Source organism: Crocodylus porosus, unplaced genomic scaffold (genome assembly GCF_001723895.1).
Source record: "Crocodylus porosus isolate Cpor-Errol unplaced genomic scaffold, CroPor_comp1, whole genome shotgun sequence".
Taxonomy (NCBI): Eukaryota; Metazoa; Chordata; order Crocodylia; family Crocodylidae; genus Crocodylus; species Crocodylus porosus.
In genome coordinates this window covers 11,252,854-11,275,679 of record NW_017728928.1, presented here as the reverse complement: position 1 = coordinate 11,275,679, position 22,826 = coordinate 11,252,854, and the positions used below count along the sequence as shown (strand labels likewise).

Below are 22,826 nucleotides of genomic sequence, written 5' to 3'. Positions count from 1 at the left end.
GAGAGCAAGAGGGGTGACTATAAATCAAGTCATCTTTACCATAGGCAAGGAGCAGAAATCAGGCTGGGGTGGGGTTCTGGCTAGAACCACCTGACGGGCACTTGAGCGCTCTCAAAACTGAGTTTGAATATCAGGTTATAGAGAGCAGTGAAGGACAATGGAAAACTAAAAGACAGGAACTTAAGAGAAGGGGAGCTGCTGACTTTGGAGAGCACAGGGTGATTTTTCTCCTAAGTTCTTGTGTTATCTTTTTTCCTCCGGTCAACACTGGGACAATCTGAAAGAAAAGCTCTGCGTGTCCACAGTGACACAAGAACAGAAGAGCAGGGGCATTTCTCAGCATGGAGAGAGGAAACCTTCATTTCCCAAGCTCTTGAAAAATGTCACTAGTCTCCCTCGCTTCTTAATTCTTCTCCCTCCTTTGGGGCAGGCATGTTCCAGCTACTGTGCATGGATCTGCTTCTGTCCATGGAGGGTGATAGAAATCTGCGGCAAGAGTTATTGTGTGCTGGATGTCAGACGGAGAGAGACGCGTGCACGGCTTTTGATTAGCGAAATCTCTGCCAAATTTTGATCGCCACTGTAGAAGAGCAGAACATTTTACGTGTCTGGTGCTGCCAAGATCTGTCCCAAGTGCAGGATTCCAAATAAGCTTAAATAAAGGCTACATGCACCAGACAACTCATAGCGGCATCCCGTTTCAAGTGAGGAAGGCTTCACTGTGCTACAGCCAGCTTTGGGAAAAGACAAGCGAGTCGGAAAGTGTTTGACAGATAATGCATCATCCACCACAATCCTCTCTCATCTGAAGGACATGTTTGCCTCTGCCATGCTGCTCTATACTCTACATTACATTTGTGGCCACAAAGTATTTTCCTACAGCAGAAGTTTCAGAACTTTTCTACTGTGCAATTAAAAGCTGCTGTGATGTGCAACCAATCAAAACAGAAGTTTTTGCTTCACTGAAATTTTCAGGTGAAATTCTAAGAAAGCTAAATGTCAGCTTGTGAGATCTGGACCAAAATGCTTTTAGAAATTCATGCTAGTTGGCTGTTAAAATGTTTTTAAAATTTAATTTTGCCACCTGGCATAAAGTGGCCAGTTCCACGAAGTAGAAGTTGGAGGGAAGCCAGGGAGAAGAGACTTCTTTACTTACAGAAAAAAAATCCCAGTTTTACCCATGGATCACTCGTCTATATGTTATACCTAGAACATACTTCAGCAAAGTCCAGCCCCAAACCATATAGGCCATGTCTAGATGAGCATGGGTGTGCGATATATGGTGCCACAGACCCATCTGCAGCATCACACACTGCACAAGCAGGCATTCCCGGCACTGCTATCTTGCAGCACCTGGGGGGCGGGCGGGTTTGACCCCAGGAGATCCTGGGGTCAAAAAACACATGCCAAAAAGAAGCAGGGCAGCACATGTTACAGCAAGGCATGCTACCCAAGACTGAAGTCTAGTGGGCTAGAGCCATGATCTGGCTGCCAGCCAGACTTTGTGATGCAGCACTGCCACAGCTGGAGCTCCCTGAGGCCCCCAGAACCCCGGGTAAGGCTGCTGGGGTCAGCACAGTTGCCAGCCCCAGCCTCCCCTACCCCACCTGGGGTAACCTGCCATGCGACAGAGCATGCGTGGCATGCATAAGGTGTGCCGCTGCTACTTGTCCCTGGGGAAACAGATATCTGTGCTTGTGCAGACATGGCCATAGATGGCCCACATCATAGGAAATGGAACTGCAAGGGACCTTCAAAGGAGTCATTTGGTCCCTACTGCTCAAGGCAGGATCATCCATGTCTAAACCATCCCAGACAAGATGTTGGCATTCAGGTTGGATGGGGATGGATATTCCCAGAACAATCCTCCCAGAGCTTGAAGACTACAAATTCTGCAGCCGATCTCAACGCGTGTTATAGATTAGTCTCACACACCTTGGTAGATAGGATGTCAAGACCCTTGTTTACAAGGGGTAACAGACATTATGTAACTTGACCCAAGTTAAGTTGCGAGTGAATGGAAGAGCTAGGAATCGGACAAGAGCCCTGTATTCATTTGAGGGAACAGCGTTACCTACGCATACATCCACTGGGAGTCAAAGACATCCTTCGAGGTGTAATTCAGTTCAGATACAGCACTGCACCTAGGAGATGCGAACACAACACAGCATCTCCGGGAGGCTCTTCAGAGATGACCTAACAATATATCATAGCATCATATATCTTCATCACCTCCTCCCCACAATACAACTGAGAAAAGCACCTAAATCCTTTTTTCTTATTGCACAGTAGGAGGGTTAACCATTGCCGTGAAGGATAAGTACCCTTCAAAACACAAACAAAAAAGAGAAGCAGACAGGAAAGAAAAAAAAAGCCTGTGCGAGTTAGCTACACACAAATGCCAGTGAAACGAACGCTTCTACAGTCTTAATTTTTTAAAATTTTTTTCACGCGCTAATGACAATTATCTTTATGAGTTATAGGCGCAATATCTGGGAGACGCAGGCAGTAATTAATGCATGTCTGCCTTCCCTGACAAGTTCCTTCTGCTGGGTCAAAGAGTTATTGAAATTCAGAGAAGAAATCCTCAATCATGTGGAAGTTTTAAAGAAATAGGCCAAGACGCAGTTTAATAAGGCAATAATATTTCTTTTAAATAATTAACCAGGCTTTGACATTCACTAATATTTCCGAGGCCTCGCTCCTGTTTCGGCGTTACTGCAAGAGTGAGACGTGCTCGGGGAAGGGATCCAGCCACCAAACACTTCTTACAAGGCTAACTGGAAATATTATGTTGATTTATTCCTGGCCCTGGAAGTTCCCTGCTCACTATTGATCCAAAGCTCCTTCCTCCAGGACTCTCCAATCCAGTTTGTATTTTCATCCCTAACTGGATTTCCAGCAGGTCCATTTAATACTCAGAACTACTCAGCTCTTATACCCTGCATACAGAGCCCTTATTTCCTCACCCCCAGGGGCTTTTGTCTTCAGAGATACCCATTTAACTTCCACTGAATGAGAGAAGCTGCATTTACAGACCCTTGAATAATCAGCTTTTGTCTTGCAACAGATCCACAACACCTTGATCCCATAGCAATGGGTGCAGTAGACAATCCTAAGCGAAAGGGCCAGCTGGGCTAAAGTACAATACCAGATGCTGCTCTGGTGGTATATTCCCAACCAGTTCCCCAAATAAATTCACCCTCCAAAAACATAGAAGGAACAGCACTTTGAATAAAATAGCCATACTGCAACCACAATTCTGCACACGTACATGCAAGTTACTGCAACATGACAGATTCAATATTTTATATACAGCTTTGCAACCAAAATGATCCTAAAACACCTTGTAAGTTTTAAAAGCTCTGTATAAAAATCAGAACTGCTTCACTCAGCACTGAAGTGCAGACACTTCTGGGTTTGTCTGGCATTAGAGATAGACAACTGCAGGCAGGGGGGAGAAAGAACGTGGGGAGAGAAAGAAAGGAGAGAGAGAAAACAAGCGAGTGAGTGAAAACAAGCGAGTGAGCGAGAAAAAACAAGAGGGAAATATCCTAAGTCATAGACAGTGCAGGGGAAATTTAGCTCAGCAGACAGGAGTGATCTGAAGTGGACTGCAGCCGGGGTAGTCTAGCAAGACCAGGCTGAAGTCCAAAGTTTCTCCCCTTTGCTGTTCAACCCCAGCACTTGATCCCATGGAAACCTGGGCAGACCATGTCAGAACAGAACCAACAAGGAGAGGCAACCACAACTCTGGGCACTCACCAGATAGAGTCGGTAAGCATCGATCCGCCTGATGGGGCCCCAGCATTTGTCCGTATCGTTATACTTGGTGCCATCTCCAACGCTGCAGGAGTGGTTGCCAGTCATGCTACTGTGAAGTGGGGAGACAAGAACCAAGACAAGAATTCAACTTCCTTCTATGCACCACTCCGTCTTCCCCTCTATTCCAGTCAAAGAAAGAGGGACACAAGAGATTCCCCCCCAATCTCGCCGGTTTAACACACTGGTCAGTGACTATAAATCACCAGGAATTATGCAAAGAAACTCAGAGTCTTGGGTTCCTTGCACCAAGAAATGTGTGTGATCGGAGTAGATGGTTTAAGAGACTGATACACACAGAGACTTGCACTTAGAAGTCACAATTTCAGATTCATCCCAGAGCTGGTGGGACTCAAAGCTGTTCTGCTGGTCCGAGTCCTGTCTTTAACTGTGCAAAAGGACCTACACCCATTCCCCTAGATGGTCAGCTGGCAACTGACAGTCTGGCACTAAAATCTGATTCAGACTAAGCCAGGGCATGTGACTTTTCAGCCAGTTAAGCTACATCTCTAGCAAAGAGAACAAACTTGAGACGGATATGACCCAACTGCACTAACCCCCATTCAGCTAGCGATGACCTGCTCTTGAGCTGTCTCTCCTTCTGTCCTACAAGAGGCAAAAGCAAAACGATGTCTACTCAATAACTACGCAGTCACACAAGCATCCACATCCAAAGGCTTCACATCCTCCGTGTTATATACCCCAATGCTCTCAAAGATGTGCACTCAGAAGCATACTCACCAGGTCACCTGCATGAGAGAGACAGGTACGGCTGCTGCATAGATTGCCAGGTCCCCATAGAGGTAGATGATGATACAGAAGTAGAACAAGTTCACACCAACTGTAAGAAGAGACAACACTTTAACAACGAGGCTTGGGACAGGTGGGTCATAACATCATGTTCGTAGAAGTCAGGTGCTCATTTCATGCCGCTTTCAAAGGCTTTTAGATTTTGTTTGCTTGTCCTATTTTATTGTGGTCAGTCTTCTGTTGAGTGGTTCTGGTTTAAAAGCTTCAGGGCCTAGAAGTTATAGCCTTCCATGCTCCCTCCCCCCGACCCTCAGACATGTAGCTTAGGGAGTCGTAATGGAGACTAACTCACAAAGATCAGCTCTGGCCCAAACACTGCTTCTTCACACAGGATGCCAGAAAGGGAAACAAGGGCTAATTATGAGGGTTTTCTGGGGGGTATATGGACCCCTACGTACCAGAAAACTGAGTGAGACCAACTCCTTTCATACAAGCCACTCAGCAAGGGAGGGTCTTTGCCATACAACAGGAGCCTAGAAGTAAAAGAGGTGCTGTACCCAATTACTAGCCACCTAAAACAAGGGTTGACAACCCATGGCTCGTGGGCTGGATGTAGGCTGCAAAAATTATTCTGGCTCAAGTCAGGGTGTTGGCAGCAATTGGGAGCCACTGGGGGGAGAAAAGGAATCAATGGCAGTGATGGCTGAATTGCATGCTGCAGCTTGCTTTAGGACAGAGCTGTGTATTAGTTCAACCTGCCATTGCTGAAAGGCTGCAAAACCAAGACCTAAACCAGTTGTTTCCAACCTTGTTAGACTCAAGGCCACCTTGGAAAATGCCAGCTTTAGTTTTCACTCATTTTTTTGATTACAGAAAAACAACAGAGTAATTCTTCTGTGGCACAGAACTTGGAAATAACACGTCAGAATGTTTTTAACATTCTGGATTCCCAATCGACATCTCTAGGTTTATCTAACGAACCACATCTGCACACGCAACACTACTAACATTGTGTGGCACCCCCAAAAGGATCTCAAGACACCCCAGGATGCCATAGCAGCCTAGCTGAGAATCACTGATCCAACTGTCCCAGTACTTCTTGTTCCGCTCTCCAAAGAACCACCACCTCCAAAGAACCTGATTCACTGGTGGGCAGAAGCCCAATTCCTTTAATAGATTTCATAGACATTAGGTCTGGAAGGGACCTTGCAAGATCATTGGTTTGGCCCCCTGCCCAAGGGGCAAGAAGTCAGCTGGGGTCAAATGATCCCAGCAAGATAGTTCCCTTTGGGGAACTATTCTCAGCACTTCAACTAAGAAGTGCCAGGGGACTGGTGGGATGGTAACAGTGTCAACCCAGCTGGAATGCAGGGCTCTAGAGAAGAATTTCACTCATTCTCTCCTGCCCACAGAGTCTTTCATTAAAATCAGATTTTACTTGTCCTGCATTCAGCTGTACGGAAGAGGAGAAAACAAAATAAATAACTAAATCGGAAATAAAAAAGTTAATTTCATGGACAACCCCCCCACAAAAAAAAAACAAAAAAAAAACCTTAATGGGAGAAAACAGGAAACTCTGCTGTGGTGAGCGGAAATCAATAGGCATAAAAAGATGCCAAATTGCACTGACCCACTTTGAAGAAATGGGAGCCAAATGCCTCAATCTAAACAACAAAGCGAACCTAAACAGATTTTCGTTCAAAGGCAAGCAAGCCATGAAAAATCATGCAACTGTTTCACTTTAGGAAGGAAATAAATAAAAGGGAGTGAGTAAGAGGAGAACAGCTTGAGACGACAGCTAATGTTTTGATAGATCTATGCGCTCCCTTTTGTTTTAATCCCAGGAGGTGTTAAGTTTCCTCGGTGGCTTGCAGGCCCTGCTAGCTTCTCTGTGCCTCGCATTTGCCATTTGTAAAGTGAGGTCAGGTGCTATTGGAGGCATGAAGGTTAGGTCTGTAGCCTAAAAGCTCTACCACATATTTACACTGCACCCATCACTGGAGTATCTGGATGCCATTACGTTCCAAAAATTATTGTTCATCTTCATACAACCACTTAAAAATAGGGCTGGAAGGGACCTCAGGAGGCTGGTCATCAAGTCCAACCCAAGTTTGAGGCAGACCACCCATCTCATCCAAGTGTTTGTTTAGGCTGCCCTTAAAGACCCCCCACAACCGCCCTACATTACCTGTTTCAGTGTTTAACCACCATCGCAATCAGAAAGTTCTTCCTTATGTTCATCCTAAGCCTCCCATGTTTCAATTTAAGAACATTACTTCTCATCCTGTCCCCTGCAGGAACCGAGAAGAGTCTAATCTGTTTACCATCATGTTTATAACCACCCTTCAGGTTTTTTGAAGATTTATCTAATCTCTCTTCAGTCTTTTCTTCTCCTGACCGAATAATCCCGCTTCTTCCAAGCTCTTCTTGCAAGTCATGCTTCCTAAACCTCTAAAAAATGTCAAATATTTTGCTAACAAGATATCAAATAAATATCATCTATTAAATTCAATTTTTTGCTGCATATGTGGACTTTAGATCCTTTTAATTAATGAGGTGTTGCTTGGAAGGTAGCAAGGTATCTTTCCTGCTTCTGTGAAAAAGAAATCAGAGATGCAGTCCTTAATCATTTTTACCCCACACCATCTCCAACTCATATTTAAGAAGCTCCCTCTTGCATCACTGCATCCACCAATCTCTCAAAACCAGGGTGGCATTTCTCGAGACATTAATGGGGGACACAAGAGAGGAGACTGGAAGAGAGCACAAAGACTCAGTATATTGATTCTATGGCTTTGTGCGCGTTGGTGCTGATGCCATTATTATTGAGTCACTGAAGTGACCTTCATAGTTAAGACATTAACCAGCTTTTCACTCTAAAGTTGAGTCTTAATATCCCTCTCTAACTTCCTCAAGAAAGAGAACCAATTGCAGTCTAAATGCACTTGCCCATATTGTAGCCTGGGAGATTTTTCTTTTTCAGAAGAATTTGAAACAATGAGGTTGCCCTTGGGGAAACATTTTTACTGTTGCATTTAATAAACAGGAGCGCCAAGTGCTCACCCCCTCTGGAAGAGTCAAGGCGTTCAATAAACTTCCAATTTGTTCTTCTTCTTTGTAAGTAAAACCCGCAACTCCCACATCTTCCTATTTTGCCAAGCTACTAAGGTCTAGGTCAGGGGTAGGCAAAATGTGGCCCGTGGGACAGACGTGGCCCACCAGGTCATTCTATCCAGCCCATGGGGCCCCTAAAAAATATAGAAAATTAATACTTATCTGCCCCCAGCTGCCTGTCATGTGGCCCTTGATGGGTTGCCAAAACTCAGTAAGCGGCCTGCCACCCGAAATAATTGCTTGCCCCTGGTCTAGGTGCTGTCCTTGACCCTTGTTCCCAGAGATGCATGGGAATAAAGGGTTAAACACCTGGGATGTCTACAAGAAAGAGACAAGCTTCCCCTAACCAAAAACTTTTGGTCAAGAGCTAAGGATTTAAATGTATTGATTTCTAGGGAGAAAGAGAGAGGCGGCAGGACTCCGTGGGGATGGCTCTGGACAGGGTAGGAGAAGACCCTGAGCAATTCACTTTGCCTTAGATGCCCACATTTGCAAAGTGGGAGTCAGGTTTATCACATGCATAAAGCACTCTGAAATCTCTGGGGTATTTCAGCCTCAGAAAAGCTAACAATGAAATTATTCCATAAGGAACTTGCTAACAAACATCTGTAAGCCAGAAAATTCAGGGACAGACTTCTCTGAACCCCAGCGCCTCTGATCCTGTATCAATAAACCGACACCATTCTTCAAATGGAGAGATCCTTTATAATTTTAGACAAGGTCAGGGGCGATCACTGTCGTGGTTATTAAGTCAGCACAATGATTTAAGGCTCTTTATGTTTGTCCACTTGAAACTCCGGTTCCATTTAAAAAAAAGCAAAGAAAAAGAAATCAGACCTGTCAATCTTTGGGAACACAACCCCACCCACCCTGGCTTCTCTTGACATGCAGGCATCACCCTGTTACTGCAAAGCCCAAAGCAGAAGCAGCGTTCCCAATTTGACTTTCCAATCGGTGGAGAAGTTCAGGTAAGAGATCCCCCTTGCCCCCGCCCCTCTCCGATTGCAGACAGATTCTAGTGTCGGTTCTGTTTATAAACTGCCACCGACCCTCCCTGATCGATACTTTCATTACTGGACACAAAATGGGAAGATCAATGACTTCCTACGAGGACGGGGCGTGATGAATGTGCACAGAATCCATTATTACAATAAATGACTCCTGGATCCCTGGAAGTGAGCACTTGGTGTTGCGGGCTTAGAGAGCCATCCTTCAGAGCTGGCTCCTTTAAAAAGGAAACAGAGCCGGGCACCCTTTATCTTCCTTTACAGCCCAAATCTAAGTCAACTCCCTTCAGAAAGCAGATGGATATTCAGAGGAGAAAGATTTATACTCATCTTCACTCCTAGTCTTGCAGTCACATCGTATCAGATTGTTAAGTCAGTCAAGGGAAATGAGGAGAGTGCTCATCAGAAACAGGAGGGTTTTTCCTTTTTTACAGGCCAATGACTCTGATAGGAATTTATGAGTAGGCCTCCACCCACCACCTCTCCAGCAGCCACAAAATCCCAACCCAAACACCTCATCTCCTGTACTACCCAGGACCTGGATCCAAAAAAATCAGCTGCTAATGGCACAACTGCAGCAGAAGCTAGCACTCTGAGCCACTACTTTCCAACTCCAGCCCCAGAGAGCCTCAGTTTCCCATCCTAGAATCCAACTAGCCATTGCACAGCCCCTTTATTCAAGGCCATTTGAGCTGTACAGCTCAATCAAAAGCAACATGTGTTCTATGACAGTCTGCAAAAAACACATGTTTAACTTGGCTCCGCTCTCTGTGACCTCTCAGCTTTGAGCACTTCTAACCAAACAGCAGGGCATCTTGAACCAGAGCTCAGGGATGTGTTATCACATCTGACTGAGGGAGTAACAGCAAGTGGGAAATATGTCACAGATCCCTCAACAAGTTACCTAGGTTCACCTCCTGCCTTACCTGGAAATCACAAGGCTTTCATGCTGGGATCTACAGCACCTTTCCCCTCCCTGATCTTATTATTTGGAGCTTACATATTTCTGGGAGATTCCTAGCATCCAAATCTGATACCTCAAGCTAAAAATAAAAGGGATGATACACAAAATACTTAAAACAGTTTGTAGCACCTTGCAAGGAAATGGACATTCACATCTTCAGCTGAGGCTAGAAGAGAAAAGTGTATTTCCAGCACCCTCTACTGGAGGAAATTACACCTAATTTAAGAGCCTAAATTCCTCACATGATGTCATCTGCCATCCAATACCTGAGCTGGGGTAAATGGTCATTATCACCACTGTCCCCCTAATGTCCTTGTAGAGGGCAAACTACCAATTATAAGTTTATCTATGCACTGGTCAATCCATCACCTCCTGCCCACACTGTTTCCATCACTAGCCAGATAGACCTGCCATCATACATGGATAAATACTCCATGGTACTACTGAAAAACAGGATTTCCAAGTGCTCTTCATCTTTAAAGTGCGTCCCAAATACAAACTCCCAAACTACCACTGCACAGTAGCTTCTCCATAGTAGCAGCATCCTACGAAGAGGGCAACACAAGGGAAGAGTCTTGACCACAGGCACAACAAATCTGTGTTCGAGCTGGGATTAGAGCCTACACGTTCTGGCTTCCTGGCCAACATTCACGCTATCTTCTTCCCACCATTACAGACAAGATCTCCAAAATACCCTAGGTGGCTTGGGAGAACATATATCCATTTAATATCCATTTAAAGTATGCTGTCAGCTGATATCACTTAGGATGTTTTGAAAACCCCATCCCTTGAGTGTGACTTTGCACTCAAGTCAATGGAGATACACAGGCAAAAAACTGATGTCATGTAGTGGAAAAGTCAGCTCACCGCATTATAAGAAGAGACTGGTGAACAAAAAAATGTCATTGACCTCCAGAAGCATGGCCCCATGAGAGCCAAATGGCAAGTCCATGGCATCCAAGCATTTGGTTTTGAGTGATATTTCTTCTCAGATGTGCTATTCTCCAAGTATCATCTCTTTCATTTTTATGGCTTCTATCTCTATTGCAAGAGGTGATGAATACAGATTTATATTGTAGCCCCCTCTGTGTGGTCCTTATTTGATTATAGTTACAGGTTTTTGCTTTCTGTTATATAATAAAAATACATTTAATATGAAGACAAGATGTCTGTCTCCATTAGATGTACACGAGGGACCCATTCAGACTCAGCAGCTCAATCAAAAGAAGCTCTCCTTGTAAAAGTCACTGCCTTACACTTGCAGAAATTCTCCATGCTGCCCCCTCTCCTTTGGGCTGCATCTTAAAATACCGTGACCTCGACGAGTAGCATGTTCTAACTGCTGGCTCTTTCTGTGGACAAAGCTCGCAGCTAAAGGCTTGGACAGTGTCAGGGTCAAGGCGGTCACGCACGGCAGAAACAACTATTACTTCTAGTCTTACACTTACACTGTCTCAAGGCAAAAACATACAAACACTTCAAGGCTTGTTTAGCTGAACCTACTGTATCCTTTGGGACTTATCTAGATTCTTGTTTGTACTGGAAAAAAGCCGTAACACCCCATTCTCTGCAGACACAAGCGTGGATAGCAGAAATCTAACACTATGTGGGTAGGGACTCAGTCCTCTATACCAGGAGTTATAAAGAAACCCAAGAATTCACGGCAACGGGCACCACCAAATTACAAGTGCCCAGGTCTGAGGGTCAGTAGCATGACAGCATCCTACCCAGTAGGACCTCTGAGGAAACCAGAGTTACCTTTATTGAAGAACATGGAGGCCATCTGGCCCATTTCCACCCTCTCCACGATTTCAAAGATGTTGGGTGAGCCACGTCTCTCTGGAAATAAAAAAGTACCATTGATACCTTGAGAAACCCAAAGGAAGAACACATCCAGCTGGAGATAATGCAAGGTATTCTATGTAATGCTCCCAAGATGCACCTCTACCTCTACTTTGCTCCCATAATGCCATCACTCTAAGGTCACAATTGAGAAGTTTCTGAAGCAAGACGTTTCTGGAAGGAACCCAGTGGGAACAGCTCTGGGCCTGAAGGGGAAAGAAAAGTTTGGAAGCAGCAGGATAAATCTAACTCCCTACGTACATCTGCCCATCTTGACGGACATGATAGCATTTACTACAGGAAAATTCCTGGAACATAGATGTAAAGAACTCAGCAGTCACTAAGGGTAAGGTGACAGTAGAGTAGTCCCATTTCACTTGAAGAGGACAAAGATAAAAGCATGGCCCTCTCTGACACAGAAGTAGTATTTTGCTTCCTGTTAGAAAGTAAGTGGTAATGGATGTCTCACACTTACGAACTGACAGGATAGGCCGCGTCTCCGATCGTTCATAGCCATCTTGGAGGAGAACTTCATTATCGGAAACCCCAGAGGAAGAATCCTCATCCTCGTCGTCCTCCTGGAAGGTAGGAAAACAAGTGCAACTGTCCAGGTTCTGCTCTGTGATATCAGCTATCTGTGGCACATCTTGTGGCCACCATACCACGAGGAAGGAACAACCCAGTGACACTGCCTCAGTCCTGTCTGCTCTTGGATGAAGGGGGCGGTGAGCAGATGAAAAGTTAGAAAGTCATGCTGCCTGGCCTGGGAACGTGGGGGGAGCTTTCTGAGAAAGCAAGAGAATACTGGCAGGTCACTGAGGTGACTGACATAAAAAGCTGGACTCCTTCTGGCCTTATACAGGGATCTCCATAAATCATGCCATAAGTGCCCCCCTGCAGCAACTCCTTTAATATTTTTTATTCTCCTGTTTGCCCACCTCCATGATTGGCAGAAGGGTCCCGCCAGCTGGGCCGTTTGCTGCTGATTGCCAGGGAAGCAAAAACTGCAGCATATTTAAAACCTCCGCCAATAAGGGGGGTGGGAAGGTTGAGGGGCAAAATGAAAAACATTAAAGCAGCTGCTGTAGCGGGCACTTCTGGCATGATTTATGGAGATCTCTAGTCATATACCCTAGAGCCTTATGTTCACTCAGTGCAACAATAAAGGGCACCAGCAAGCCTGATGCAAAAAGTTTGTAGGTTTGGTGTTCAGCACTACAGCATGGGCACCAGACACACTGAGCCAATATTACATAGTGGCCTAGCTGGGCACTGGAAAAGTCACTTAAAGCACAACCTTCCAATTAACACCAGGCCAAAATTTACACCTTGCACTGTGTGCCACGGCAGCTGCTAAATCCAGAACCTGGCAAAGCCAGCAAGAGAATAAATTCCTCCATGATGACACAGAAAAGTGTCCAGGGGCACTGCACAGACTCATGCCTAACAAGGGCATTCAAACAAGCTCAGCTGGAGCACTGGGATCCTGCAGCCCCTGGTCTCGGATCATTTAGGGATACAATACATTTTTCCACACCTAAAATGATACCCAGATACAGGCTGCTCCCACCCACTATGCAGCATGGCACTGCATGAAATTAGGAGATATCTAGGCAAGCATCAGGGTTTTTAAGAAACAAAAAGAAAATTGTGGATTTTATGGGCAACCCCACAGGGAATGACCACATTTTATAGGGAGAAGTTAACTAAGTAGAAATTTATTTCTTTATTAGAGTTACTAACGAGCAAGGCAGAGCCTGCAGTCATCTGAGGGAGCCCTCAGGGATTAGGGGGAGAGACTGGAAACCAAACAAAACTTCACACAAACCTTGTGCTTCTCCATTCTCTTCCAATGGAGCTGGGCATTTGCAGCAGCCATGGCCTCCACCACAAAGGTTGTGGTCATATAGCTAAAGGAGAAACATGGTCATTACTGACTGACGACAAGGGCCATGGAACAGGCTACTGGGAATTACTGACCCGGCTTTCTGAGGACACAGCAGCTCTCTCCAGCTGCAGTCTCTAACATGTGCCGCAGTCCTCAAACTGTTACTAAATGCAAGATGCAGAGAAGGAATAAGTACGACAAGTTTATTCTGGGGTGGGGAATTCTGAAGTTTCTCAGATGAAGTTGGCATTTGGGAAGGCCGCATTGACCGCCCTGGGAAATACTAGGGAACAGGCCCATGTTTAGGGGCAGGGGCCTCCATGGCTTATTCAATCCTTAGACTGCCTGAGGAGATGTAATGGCAATGCTGCTCTGCTAGGAGCTGGACTGAGACCAAATATAAGTCAATTCTACAGCACAGGAGTTGTCATGCAACAGTGAAGGTGAAAGAGAGGTCTAGGCATCACGTTTGAATCCCGACAGGACCGACTTAGCTCCTCATCTTTCTTAAGGAGATCAATTGAGTGCAGCACAAGTTACTGTATGTGGAGTGTTTACACTGAATTCTTGGAAAACAGCGACCCTGTCTATTATGTGTAAATGCTAAAGATCACCAAGTTTTGCAGAGCAGAAACTCATCCCAGTATATCCACCGTCAACTTTCCCTGTCCTTCTCTTCCAGCACAGAGAGCTTCCCCAATGCTGGCAGTTATCCTTCACCCCAGAAACAGCTGTATTCCAGCTGTGCTGTATGCACCCACTCCAAGACATGTCCTGGGATGTAAGGCTTTATGCAGATGCTCAGTAACAAACGTACCCTTATGAATTCTATAGAATTAGGCAGAAAGATTTTTCTGTTGGTAAATGTAGAAGTGTAGAAAGGTACTTGTGGCTGCTTCATGATCTGTTGCTATGCCCAGCACAAGGCCTTGTGGACTGTTTTCTGCTTAAGCATTTTGAGCCTGTGAGAAGCACCATTTGTCCCCTCATTATCCTCCAAGACTCACCCAGGAACTTGTATCAAAATAATAGATACAGACAGAACAGAGCAAAAATACCTAGACATAACTCTAGAAATAGGGAGGTTCCTTTTATCTCAGAGATGATCATACAGGGCACATGCAAATACTGTGGGGCAGGTTTATGTGAGAGTAAATTCACCCTGGGCAGGCAGCTACACATGCGAGGATTAGGGAGAAGATCTGCTGCTCCTGGCAGCAGTCTGCTCCTGCCCCTCTCCACCCGGCCTTCTGCAGCAGGCAGGGGGAACATGGGGCCAGGAGTGAGCTGTCTCTTGGCAGGGGCCAGGTGATTGCTCTCTGCCCCCAAGGAGCTGCCTGCTGCCAGGGTGGGCTCCAGTGGCCAATCCCAGACAGGGCCAGGAGGGAGCTCCCAGCCCCAGCTTGCCAAGTGGGGGCAGGGGGCTTGGAAAGAGCCACAGCAGAAAGGCAGGTTCCAGCCCCCTGCCCCAATCCACCAGTGGGACAGCTAGCAGTGAGCAATCTCCCAGCCCCTGTTCCATGATCATGGAGTGGGGTCTAGGAGCTCAAAGCTGCCAGGGCAGGGGGACAGTGTCCCAGCCCAGGATCCACCACCAGAGGCCACCCCAGCAGCCGACAGTTTCTGGGAGCAGAAAGCAATCCCACCCCTTGCTGCCTGGGAGCAAATTTGCTCCTGACTGGTTGTCTACACATGCCTTATTGTACACTAATTACTTGACAGCTAATTTGCTCCTTGCATTTGCTGGTAGCAAATTAACTGCCTAGTAGAGCAAATTACTGTGCAGTAAAGATCAGCACGTGTAGAAGGTAGTGCTTACTACACAGTAATTAGCTCTACTACGGAGTAAAGTTTCTTGTGTAGATGTGCCCACTAAGGCCAATTAAGAACTGCACTGCAAATGCTTCTGGAACAGAAGATCTACATCTAACTTGCATAAAACAGCAGTTATGGGCTCTGAAACATTAAGCTCCTGAGTGAGGTCCAAGTGTGTCCCACAGACAGCATAGCCTCTCACTGCAACGTGGCCTGACTTCCCACAGCAAGATTAAACTCAGCATGCAGTGTCCTGTAATTAGGCTTTCATTTCTCCGCCTGAGAAATGCAAACACCACATGCTGGCCTATCTTACAGCACTGTGCTTCTTCCTCCTCATGCCTGCAAAACATTTTCAGATGAAGAGAGCTATAGAAGGACACTGCACTATTGTCGCAGAGTTAGGAGCAGATGATTTGGATGTCAAAAACTAACTCTGCCAAGAATGAAGAAAAGCTTTATAAAGTATAACGAGCAGGACAGTGTCTTTAAAAGGAGATGGCTGGAGCCACTGACCCACCGGAGGTCCCTGTTCCCAATTCCAATTTACTTACCCGCTTTTAGGCATGGATTGTCATTATCTCAGCTCAATGCCCATTTGAAAGGTTCCTATCCCCCTCGCCTTTTAATAAAACCCAAATCAATCTTATTTAAGTCTGTAAAGCGGTTTCTTACTGCTTCACAAACCGAACTCATTCATCAAGTTCAAACGAGAAATTAGTTTTGCTAGGATGGAAGTACGGCAGCCCGTTCCTAGGGTGGGGATAATGATTTCCCCACATAGGCTACTGCACTGCTGAAGGTTCTCTAGAGGATATTAGGGAGCCAGAAGCACTAACACTGGAAGGAAATCAAGAGGACAACTCAACTCCCAAAGCACATGGTCCCAGTGCCTTGTAAACTCTGGCACAAGGACTGTACCAAGGTTAAGCTGAGAAAGAGACATATGTGGCAGAAGGCACATGGCTGGGCAGGGGCTTTAAGCTTTAGAAAGGATATTTCTTTGAAAGAAACTGCTTCAGAATTCAACCCCAACTGGTAATTTCTGTAGTCCTTGTCTATCAATAATCACTCGCACTTTCACAGAGGTTCTTTTTTAGGGCACCACAGTTGACATTTAAGCCTTAATACACCTGAGGTAGGGAATTTGCAAGGATCAATTCATACCCCACTAAAATGCAGCCTCCTCTTGAGTAGAACATGGCAGCTGTTCAATCTCCAACCAGCACAGGCCAGCAATTTAAGAAAAATATTGGATCTGACCTATACTGTAGAAGGAATTTAGGATGCAAAATAGAATATGGCCAGGACACCAGGATGAGCACTGCCTGCGCTTGCAAAAATAAGGTGATCTTTAGCGAGCAAGGGAGAGACAAAGAGCTTTATATCTCTTCGGAAATAGAGCATGCTTTACAGGTGCTGTTGGAGTGCCCAAAACATCTGGTTTAATGAGACTAATTGTATCCAACTGCCTTCTGCTCCCCTGGTGCAGAGGTATCCTAACTGAAGTTCAAAATGCGGACCAGCTTAAAGCAAACCTCACAACTTGCAAAGGGAGGTGAGGAGAATGAGGTAGGAATAGTTTTGTGGCAAGCGATCTCCTCTTCCATTGGTGTAGGTGCTCTAAGCTGCTGGATCGGTACAGAACTCCGTCTCTATACCCCAAGCATCTGCTGGCAATGCTCGCATCCCAGACCAAACACAGGACAGATGGGTTTAGAGGACCCAGCTGATCCTTTGAATACCTTAAGGTCTTTTTTCATTGCAGCATACTTAAAATGGTTACAGCCCACACACACAAATGTTTGACCAACTGTTTGTTATCACAATCTGGTCCATAACCAACTCAGCCAGAGGCCAAGTCTGCCAACTCAGAGCAAGACTTGAAAACTTTGTCCGTAGCGAGCTGAAAACCTTCCCTGCTGAGCACAGGTGCCCATACTGGCAAAAAGAAAGTGTTCAACTCTTATGAGGTCAAGATGTCCTTCCAAATGGGAATCATGAGAGAGCCGCCTTCCTGAGTCTGAAGGAAGACCCAGCCCCAGTGCCCCCGCTGTTGCTGCTCAAAGCTTTGCTAAGAGCCGAAGCAAACCCGATGTGCCAGGTCAGTTCCACAGCTGCTACGTGAAGTACAACAGAGGTGAACTTTTCAACAATCACACCAATTTGGTGTTGCTGTTAGTGCTTGGGGAAAACTGCTCGTCTTATAGCTAGGCACTGGATAAAACAATGGGGGAGTGGGCCCCCCCCCAAGAAACAGATGGGGAAAGGTTGTGTAGCAATAACAGTCATGCAGGACCCAGGAGACTCTGAAACAGACAGAGGAGGTCTTGTCCCTTCCAACAGCGAGAGGAGCTGCACCTCCAAACTGCAGGCATCTGATAGTCAGACTTTGCTATGAAAACCAGAGTCTTTAAACAGGGTTCAAGACAACTGTAGACATCTCAGTGTCTGAGGGACTGGACTTCCCACCAGAGCACTGGCCTGCATCTTTTAGATAAAGCCAACCCTCACCCCCCTGCATGCTACAGACAGGCACAAATACAACAAGCTCTTACCTCATGAAGCCCAGGAACATTAAGAGAATGAGGCTGACGAGCCAGCCGGCAGTCGCAAAGGCCTTGGGCATGGTGAGGGCTCCCGTCCCAACGATAAGGTTGAACATGTAAACCAGACCGACCTGCAATCAGCCAGACAATCAACATTAGAGTCTGCAACCACCCTGGGGGAATTAGCTGAGATAATGCACTGACGCTGCTATGTGGCTGGAATGTGACCCGTGTACGTATTTGGGAGAGGGAGCACAAGTGCAGGGTAGAAGTGAAGGTAGGTGGAGATGACTCTGAGAACAAGACAGGTGGCTAAGGGGATCAAGGTATTAGCATTCCCCCAATGAAAGACATTCCCCATCAAATCCATTCTCTTTGGGACATACAGAGAACTGCAATCCAAGCCTCAGTAGATGCTGAGCTCCACAGTGCACCACACACTAGAGCCACAATCCGTGCCAATAAGGGACTGGATGCATGGCAGCTGTATTGCAGCAGCTTGCAACTCTGCCTGCATTTTTGTGCCTGGCTCAGGCTAGCTCTACGTGTGCTTCAGTCAGTTTTAAAGGAAGCAGCAGGAATTTACTGGCTGCATAACCTATCAACAGTTACAGAGGGACAACTCCCCCCAGCCACTCCAGATAGTCAGGCACAGCCTGTGAGATCTGCACAGAAATCTCATGACATCAAAAGTTATTTCTGGTAGTTGAGGGCTGCAAGAGATTCGTCATTTCCTCCAGCCCACACCACAGCAAAGTTAATGTTTATACCCAAAACAGCTGCTGGAACCAAAAACAGTGGGGATATAACATACTGGAGAGTCTGGCAGCACTGATACACTCTTGATCCTCACCATCCAGCTTCCATTTCCAGGCCCCATTCTTTTAAGCTGGTATCAGCAAGTAAAACCAGATCTGCTGACCAAAGCAATGGGGTCTAGGAGCACCGTGTGACCCAAACTGATGAATAATCCTTGTGGCTGGAAGCCTTTGGCTTGATGACCATACTATGCTCACTCAGCAGCCTTGGGAGGGAGAAGAGCATAGACTGTGTCATGATACGACTACTCACACTTCCCTGAAATCTAGTACCAGTTCCTCTATCACAGGCTGCTGCAACTGCAGTACAGGAAGCACAGCAGAAAGAGATATCAGGATCTGTAAGGAGCTAATTCCTGGAAAAATCACGCTGCTCCCTGAACAATACATTACACTGTGATGGGTATGGTCTTTTACTATGTCACCTCTACAGGAGGGATGGCACAGATTTTAGTATGCTCACATTGATTGGTCACAAGTACACATAGCTGAAGCAGCATGTTTTGAGATGGTGGACACAAGAATGAAGCATCTCATCTAGGATCATGACCTTGTTTTTGTCCAACAGCACACTATACTCAGAGAGGATTCCTTCCAAATCCCATAGCACACAGCTGACATTATGGCAGGGGGAGGGAGGGGGAGAGGGGTGTCCTCATGTTCTTGGTCTGCCAAAGAGAAACAGGCACCCAAGTAAGGCACTTCCCTCCTGGTCCCCTTGTCTCAAAACATGTTTCATGCTTGTTAGGGACTGGGAGGGACCTTACAGATCATCAGGTCCATCGTGTTGTTCTATCTATGTGCAGTCATATGAAAAGATGTCATAAAATTAAGGAGACCCTCCCCTATATTAACAGATTTTCTAAGAGATGTTATCATAATAATGATAACCTAACATATCACATATATAAGATGATAAAAAGGTTATACCAGCTGCCACCTCAGAGGGTTCTTTTCAGAGAGCAGGGAATGATCAGTTAGTAGATCCTGACAGCCTTCCACTTGTGCTCTCTGGAAAGTGAATGGCGAATTCATCTATTGAGAGGTCTCCCGAAGGACCGGACTGCAGCCTTCCCAGCCTGCAGAAAGGCTCTTTCACTCTGTGGGCAGAGGTGTTTTTCCTACATACATCAACCAACTGCTGTTCCAAGTGCCAAGGGCCACAGCTAATTCACTGAGCACCAAAGGTCTTTTGGATAGAAACCCAGGTGATTTTCCTTGGCTTTTGCTGAATGGATGCAAAGACTGGCACTGCATTTGTGTACTCAGATTCAGGGGCAGACAGATCCCTGCAGCCTCAGAGAGAAGCTCAAGTTCCTCAGAGCTCAGACTACAAAACACTTTTGCAACACTAATATTTTGAACTCAAGACACAGCAAGAAAAATGCTACTAAGTGCTAACAAGCCAGAGCTCAACATTCCCCCTCAAACTGGCTTGCTTTACACTAACCAAAAGAACGAGTTTAGTCAAGTCAGTACCGAAAATACCACCTGAGAGCAAAAACACTCTCTCTATCTGAGTTTTAATTTCCTGACCTCAACCTGGTTCAGGACCATTGGCCTAAAGAGTTTACTGACCCTGAAAGATTTTGCGCTGGTTCAACGGTGTATTTCTGCTCCTGGATAGATACTTTAAAAAAAAAAAAGGTGTGGGATGCATGCTGTATTAGTGGATTTGGTTGGCTATGGAAAATGACAATAACTTCCATCAATAAAGACATTAAAAAAAGGAGAGAGAAAAACTATTCCCAGTTCTAGCACGGTCTAGGTGTACATGCTACTACTGATGTTACAAGCAGCTCTTGTTAAATAAAGAATATTTAAGACTTATCTAACTTCCCCACCACCCAATATTTCCTCCACTTAACCCAGCTACGCCAATGTAGCTGCCCCCCAGTGGAAAGGCTTATGACTTTACAGCAAAAGGACAAGCCACAAACAAACGTATCCACAAACCATAATGAAACAGCCAACATTAAAGCTTTAAATCCAGTTATTTTGATTCTGTCCTGCTCCCCTGTGCCCTTCACTTTTCAATTTTGGCCAGATTTTAGCTGCTAATACGCTTATGATATCCTAATGCCCAGTTCTTCCATAAGATTATACAGAGTCTCTAGAGTTAAGATGAACATTTCATAGCATGTGAAAGCTGACAGCCTTGATATGAGAGCCAATCCTTTCTAGTGCTGGTCTTTAATGTTTCTTTAGATCACTTTGGGAAAAGTGGTGACATGGTAATTATAATAATTTTGAGATCCAGACTTGGCCTGTTCCACAAGCCATGAACACTATTGTTCCTAGCAGCACACAGAAAAAGCTGCAAGTCTGCTGGGTTTATGAGCCATCTGATCTCACAATGCATGCTGGTGCTCCACAATGGCTATGTATTTTTAATATGCTGGAATTGACACAGCAACTCCCAGACTTTGAACAACCGGAATTTTAGATTTCCAAGCTATGCCTTGCCATGTGTACATCACAGGTAATAAATCAAAAAACACTGATGCTCCCTTTAAAATTATACCTGTAGACTCCACCTTCCTTTCATAGCTGGCACAGCAAAAAAGCTCATGTGAAATTATTTTTATATGCCGTGAAAACTGGAAACAAAAATGACTAGAGGAGTGAAAAAATAAAGGTTTTCCAGTGTACCTTTTTAGTTTGCTTCTTACATCTGACATGTTTTATACGTAGTTATTTTCCGCCTCTACAGTCAATTTTGCGTCCAACACAATTGCCCTTAGTTATAATTTCTCACGCAGCAACAAGGGAGAAGCCATTTTTAAAAAGGAAAATGTGTTTGTAAAACCACAAAGTAAGCACATACCGTCGAAGGCAGGTACTATATCTTAAGCTTCTTTTTCAAAATGAAGAAGTGTTAAGGCAACTGTGTTTCCTTAAGGTTTGTGAAGTTACCCATGATGTAAAAATGAGAACATTATAGCCCAATATTTTAGAGTAGCTTACGTCAGTGAAGCAAATGGATGCCTCTCAAAAGACAACTGAGCCAGAGTTACAGTAAGGTGATGCCATTTTCAGCATCATGTTTTTTAAATGCAAGTTGAAAGAGGACCAAGGCAAATAACATACAATGTTTGAAGACACTAAGATTCCTAAGCCGTCTCACCAGACTCCAGGTGTTTTAGATGATTTCATGATGATATCAATATTAATACTCACATAAGGAGAGTAGAGCTCCCCTGTGTCGGTGATGCCATTCGCCATCTTTGAAGATCAAGGGGCCTCAGTTGGAGAAATGCTGTCTTCCGTCTCCACTGCCTCTAACCTAAAAAGAAAAGAGCATCAGGCCTGGTTATTACTACAATGAGATATGGCTGTAGCAGAGCAGCAAGACTAATGGGCAATGACCTGGTACGGTGAGTGGAAGAGGATTCCAGCGACACACTGCAGTTAGGACTCTGCCCTGTGCTTGAACATCAGCACACACAGCCCTCTCTCTCCACCCCCTTCCCCCCACCCCAGCCTCTCCAACCTTCTGCTCTAGCAACTCTTTGCTTTCTTGGAGAAGTCCACAAACGTTACCAGCGAGCCAGACATCAAGCCTGGATTACCCACTCAGAAAGATGCTTTCTACACTGTAGTTCGCATGTACGCAAGTCTATCAACTATTTACCCAGGCAGTTAGATAAGAAATGATCATGCTTTGAGCAGAAAATGGAGAGATCCCTTCCAGCCTTCTTTTCTTCTTCATTATGACTATGATTTGATCACACTACCGCCTACGTAAGAACCCGTGTCCTTTGCCATTCACTACCACACACAGCTCCTGCTGGCTCTTACAGAAGAAGAGGAATCATAATCACTCCCAAGGACCTGAGGAAGAATGCCTTGCATTCAAAAGCTTGTCTAATTCAATCCCAACTATGCAGCTGGTCCAATAAAAGATATCACCCTAAGAAATCCTCGTCCCTCCCAGTATCTCCAAATATAAAAAGGTGACGCTTTCAGATGTATTAGTACAGTTACTGCAAGCTGCTCTGAGCCTACTGGATAGGGTGGCATATAAATCAAATAAATAAATACATTCACCATGTTATGGCTGGACCTGAATGATACAAGCCTTTGGTGAACTTCATAATACCTATGAACACGTACAAAGACAAATCCTGTGAAGAGATGCCCTTCAACTACCGTAGTCTTCCAACAGAACTAGCACAACGGTTATCTGACGGAGTCACTGAACGCAGAAAGCCAGGTCGATAGATAACTTATAGACTAAATATAGAGAACACAAGC

General features: G+C 45.3%; 1 protein-coding gene across 1 annotated transcript in view; it reads right to left on the bottom strand.

Moving 5' to 3' along the window:
* TMEM104 (transmembrane protein 104) overlaps positions 1-22,826 on the bottom strand; it is a 68,740-nt gene that overhangs the window by 44,745 nt on the left and 1,169 nt on the right. The window contains exons 2-8 of the mRNA XM_019542505.1: positions 21,750-21,855; positions 17,761-17,882; positions 13,328-13,409; positions 11,975-12,077; positions 11,416-11,496; positions 4,564-4,663; positions 3,766-3,874 (exon numbers count right to left, since the gene is read on the bottom strand). Coding sequence (XP_019398050.1) covers positions 3,766-3,874; positions 4,564-4,663; positions 11,416-11,496; positions 11,975-12,077; positions 13,328-13,409; positions 17,761-17,882; positions 21,750-21,794 — 642 coding nt within the window. The 5' untranslated portion in view covers positions 21,795-21,855. The remainder of the gene's footprint in view (positions 1-3,765; positions 3,875-4,563; positions 4,664-11,415; positions 11,497-11,974; positions 12,078-13,327; positions 13,410-17,760; positions 17,883-21,749; positions 21,856-22,826) is intronic.